We start from the raw sequence: 5,281 nt of genomic DNA, 5'->3' as shown, positions 1-5,281 counted from the left end.
CAAAACTTCTGTAAACAAAATGATACAGGACAATGACGTTTTTATACGGCACAACAGGTTATAAAAATCAGAATTCTTCCATCTGTAAAACCTATGGGGTGTATTAAAAGAATAATAAATTTGGAGTCAAAAGATATTCTGTGGCAGAAGAAAGAAGAAATGAAGAGGATTGAACTGAAGAAATTGAAATGTGAGTCTGCAGGAAATAAGATACTAAGGAAGGATTTAGAGTCAGAGGGTAACATGATAAAAGATGTGCTTCAGGAATGTTTTCCTGATTCTAGAGAATGGGATGGACCAGTCTGGGGAGAGGTGAAGGCAGGGAGGCCAGGTGGGTGTGTAGCTGTCACAGCCCTAGCAAGAGGTCGCAAGTCAGGTGAAGGCAGTGGAAACAAAAGAATGTGTTGAGTTTGAGAAATATGAAATCAGTCTCTGAGCTTAGAGAATAATCCTAAACCCAGGTGACTAGGATGAGTGGGGCCATTAGCAGAGGGACGGGCACCAGGAGGGGAGGCTAGTTTCCTGGAAAGAGGACAAGTTAGGCTTTTGACCCAATGAGGCTGAGATATTTCTAGAACACACAAGTTGAAATCGTCAGCATCAAAAATAAAGATAATATTTTTTAAGAAAGAAGTGTAAAAAATGCCTCTACTGTATTTTTTAAAATATTACTTTATAATAAATACAGTGCAACATGTCACATAATTTCTCCCACCCCTCTCAGGTAGCCAATATTGGTATTTAGGCATTTATACTAGTTTTCTGTGGCTGCCGTAGCAAATTACCACAAACTTGGTAGCTTAAAATGACACAAATTTATTATTTTACAGTTCAGCTGATTTAAAGTTTGATACAGGTCTCACTGGGCTAAATTCAAGATGTCAAGTGAGCTGGCTTCCTTTCTGGGACATCTGGGGGAGAATCTACTTTATTGCCTCTTCCAGCTTCTAGAAGCCACCCACGTTCCTTGTAACTCACTTCCTCCATCTTCTAGGCCAGAAACCCTGCATCATCTTTCTGACCATTCTTCCTTAATCATATCTCCTTCTGACTCTCCTCTTTAGCCTCCCGATTCCACTGATAAGGGCCCTTCGGATTACACGACATTCCCACATAATCCAGGATAATCTCCCTATTTTGAGGTCAGTGGATTAGCAATCTTAATTCCACCTGCAAATTTAATTCCCTCTTGCCATGTAATCCAACGTATTTGCAGGTTCTGGGGATTAGGACATGGACATCTTTGGGGGGCAGGGGTATTCTGCCTACCATAGGCAAAAATACTCTCATACTTTCTCCATGCACACAATATGCCTCTACAAATAGACAGTGGTTCACATTTTCTTTCTTTTCTTCCTGCTTCCCTCTTGAGGAAATAAAATTTATATTTTAAGGCAAGACAAGAAAAAATTAAGCATAAAATTCTCCCTGTGTGTTTGTTTGGGGTCCTCCCTCTCTAATGTGCAGGGTGCATCTGCATTACACATTAACCAGAGCTCCTCAAAGATCGGAGTGCTTGCTCAGCTGCAAAGATCTTTTTTTTTTTCCTTTTCTTTTCTTCCGATGCCAGCAATGTAACTTCTTAAAGAATAGCATTCTTTCCCAGCTCTGGTGACTTGCCCATTTCTTTGTACATGTTTACCTGGATTATGTATCCTTGGTGAAGTTTACAGAAGATATCAGTATGTCATTTTGACATACAATCCTTTGTTTTCAAAAGGTATGTGACTGTGCCTTTGACTTCTAACAGGCGGAACAGTTCTCAGGGCTTTCTGAGACTGTGCTTCCCAGGTTATAATCCTCAGTTTGGCTCAAATAAAATTCCCTTTTTTTCTTCTTACCTTGATAGTTAATTGAATTTTGATCAACATTTTCTTGGCGTAGTCAGCAGGATATCAGGGACACCCACCAGAGGGGACACCTAGAGTCTACCCCAAACCAGTGCTCAATCCCAGCACGGGCCCTTTGAGCCTCACCCACTTCTTGAAATTCCTCAGGTGCTTTGCTGAGTTATCCCGAAATCCAGACATCATTGCTTTAAAAATGTTGTGAATTTTATTCAAGCTGTTTTTCCTGGGATTTGGAGTCCTAAGAGGATACTCATTACATTTCCTAGGCAGGGACCTAGGGGGTACTTTGGAGTGAACTGGGTTGGCTGTCCTTTTTAAAAATTTGTCTTAAGTTGGAAAGATATGTATATATGATCTGACCAAACTGTTTGCTAGAGAAATGAGAACCTGAGCCTGCTCAACTCTGAAGAAAAATGGATATCTGCTCCTTCCACCACAAGGTGTTCTCAGGTGACTGAGAACCTAGCAGAAGTGTCTGAGGATCAGTCCTCCTGGTGTGTAGGGGTCCCACAGAGGACCCCACTACCATCATTAATTCTGCTCACTGGGTGGCATAATAAAGGCTGATCCCATAGTGTCCTGAGCACCTACAGCAGTTTTAGACTGTTGGAGGGAGAACCCAAGACATGTAAGAGGGTCAAACCCACCCAAGCTCCTTGGGGAGCTAGACTTGGAAATAGCGTACATTAGATCCATCACACTGCCCTCCAAGAGCTGTTCAGATCATATCTGAATTAGGCTACCAAATTAATAATTGGAAACTGTGCCTCAAAGGCTGAACAGCTCCTGGACAGGCAGGTGCTCACTGGAACTCTGGCTGGCTTTGTGTACAACTGGAAGGAAGCCAATGCTTGCAAGCATTTATCTTAACTCTTAAGTGGCCAGGGTGGAGTTTTTTTGATATTATTAATACTCATGTTCTAGAAAGCATATGATATAAATATATTAATATAATTGTTCATATGATTTCTAGAACATTTGGTATACACTTTTGATATTCTAGAGAATGTCAACTTAAGAAAACATCTTTTCAAAATTCTGACTCTGAGAGAATAAAAGTATTCCTAGGAGAAAACATGAAGTTATAATTCTTATGTCCTTGAAACGTAAACACAGCCCACATCACCTGAGACTACAGCTTTAGCTCAATTAGTGAAACTTAACATTGAAAGGATTGGGGGAGGGAAGGGAAAGAGGCTTTTTAAAACTCAAGCAGGAAAATTATGAGATCTCTGTCTGTCTTGACACATGTATGTCTGTGTATACGTTATAAATATGTCTTTACCTCCAGATGACGTTAGCACCAAAAGACTTAAAAAGCGTGGTTAAAGACCTGGTTACAATGTAATTATCAAGACAATTTGGCTACTTCTGTGACATACAACATTTTAAGATAATAACTATAATTATGACTGACATACCAGGGCATTTCAAGTTTTAGAAACTTCATATGATTTCTAGAACATTTATATTAGTTGCCTTAACTCCAGCTTGTCAACTAGCTAAAGATCAGGTAACAAATACTTATACTGACCATTGCTATACTTTTGGAGTGGCACACAACTTTGGAATGCTATGAAAATAATGAGGTTTTTAACCTCTTTAGGACAACCTATTAAAAAAAAACCCAACAGATTGCAGAGTTATAGTTACACAACTGCCAAAATAGTTAGCAATTATCAAAACAACAGGGCATTCCAAATCTGACACTATGGAAGCTAAAAGAAATCAGCTTGCTGGTGCTGCAACCAAACAGGCAGCTTTAAATATTTATCTTGTCCAACATTGAGAATGTCCATTGTTCTCCATTAACCCTGCTAACCTAGTGAAAGATTTCTTTCCACGGGCTCAAGAAATCACCACTCAAGAAGAGAAACAGATATGGCAATAAACAGGGGGAACTTTGACCCCATCACATAAATACAGTTTAGATCTGATAAAACAAAACAAAACAAAACAAAACAAAACAAAACAAAACAAAACTTATAGTGTCTATTGAAGCCCAATAGCTGTTACTTCAGCAGGAACATTTCTTAACCCATTGGACATTTGAGAAAATGATTTTATGGGGAAAACACTATTTTGGAAACTTTTATTCATGATAGTTCAAAGGAAATACATTACATTATTGACAGGGTCTTATTGAGACACTTAAAAAAAAATGGTAACTACTTTACAGCGAGCTCCCAGGAGATGAAAAAGATCATGAATTACAACCTAGAGATTTTGCTTGCTGGAAAGGATATCAAATAAAAGATTCTTTGCAGCCATGATGGAAAGAAACTTACTAGGTATTAACTAACTCATACACGACCAAACTGAAAGGCATTAATTCATGGATTCACAATTCTCTTTTTTTGTTTCCAGGCAGGCCTGAGCAGTCTTCATTCTGCAGAGAGACAATGACCACAGGTCCACACAACATGTCAAGATCAGGTGAGCCAGGGGCCAGTGCCTTCAGGGGTGGGCAGGTCCGGGCATGGGCAGAGCCTCAGGTTGAGGAGGGACCGATGGGCAGACAGGAAGGGGCCTAAAAAAAGACAAACCACACCAAGCTGGGGTGCTGGGGCTGCTCTCCGTCCTAGTAAGCACCCAGAGGGGCAACTGTAACATGGCTGGGCCAGGATCCACCCATGGGAAGAGGAAGGGCAGGTGGTGCTCCCTGGCTAGGAGGCGGCATCCCTGCCCAACGCACCCTGGGCAGAAGCAGCTCCGTTCAGGTGCCAGGAACTCCCTGGGCAGAGCCTGACAGGGACCCCCAACTTCCAAGCCAACCTCCCTTCCCCCTACTGCTGGCTCAGAAGCCAGGTTCCCTGGGAGGTGTAGATCATGTAGCGGAATCCGCTGTCATCGTTGTGCTCATAGATATCCGCGATGGGCGTGGACGCGCTCAGCGTGCTGTGCTGCCTCGCCAGCAGGAGGAAGGCCGGCGTGGGGTTCAGCTGCAGGCGGCGCGCGACGATCTTGACCAGCTCGCTCATGTTGACATGGTCTGGGACCAGGAACTTGGTCTTGTCCAGGACTGGCAGCTGCTTCTCATCATTGTAGCGCTCCATGATCACCGGGATCCTGCTGGGGTGCTGGTCGTGGAGCTGCTGCACCTCCTTACAGCTGTCGGGGAAGCTTCACCGCTGCTTGAAAGGCAGGTCCTAGGGTATCGCACGGACCCGGCGGGGTTCCAGGGCGCACGACGCGGGATGCGGCTGCGGTTCGGGGGCTCCGGGGCTCCGCACCTGGCATTCAAGGGTGCTGGGGCTCTCGCTGACCCCTGAGGGAGCAGCTCCGGGAGGTAACTCACTTGGGGTGACCTCTCATTTTAAAAAGATCCCTCCATCTGAATGGACTTTGACCCGTTTCTAGACCCTGGCTTCACCTAAGACAAACATCACCAAACTAGGGTGAGGAGACATCAACAGTAGCAGGCAACTGGC

At 43.4% G+C, this 5,281-nt stretch overlaps 1 protein-coding gene across 1 annotated transcript; it reads right to left on the bottom strand.

Moving 5' to 3' along the window:
- Positions 1 to 4,227: 4,227 nt before the first annotated feature.
- Positions 4,228 to 5,281, bottom strand: LOC116665529 (microtubule-associated proteins 1A/1B light chain 3A-like). The gene is made up of 2 exons (XM_032485421.1): positions 5,278 to 5,281; positions 4,228 to 4,954 (listed from the first exon to the last, which is right to left on the bottom strand). Exon 2 carries the CDS (start codon positions 4,904 to 4,906, stop codon positions 4,637 to 4,639), a length of 270 nt encoding a protein of 89 aa, XP_032341312.1. The 5' UTR covers positions 4,907 to 4,954; positions 5,278 to 5,281; the 3' UTR covers positions 4,228 to 4,636.

This window comes from Camelus ferus, chromosome 8, assembly GCF_009834535.1.
Source record: "Camelus ferus isolate YT-003-E chromosome 8, BCGSAC_Cfer_1.0, whole genome shotgun sequence".
NCBI classification, from domain to species: Eukaryota; Metazoa; Chordata; class Mammalia; order Artiodactyla; family Camelidae; genus Camelus; species Camelus ferus.
The sequence above is the reverse complement of the archived record's forward strand: the minus strand, read 5'-3'. Positions and strand labels throughout refer to the sequence as shown.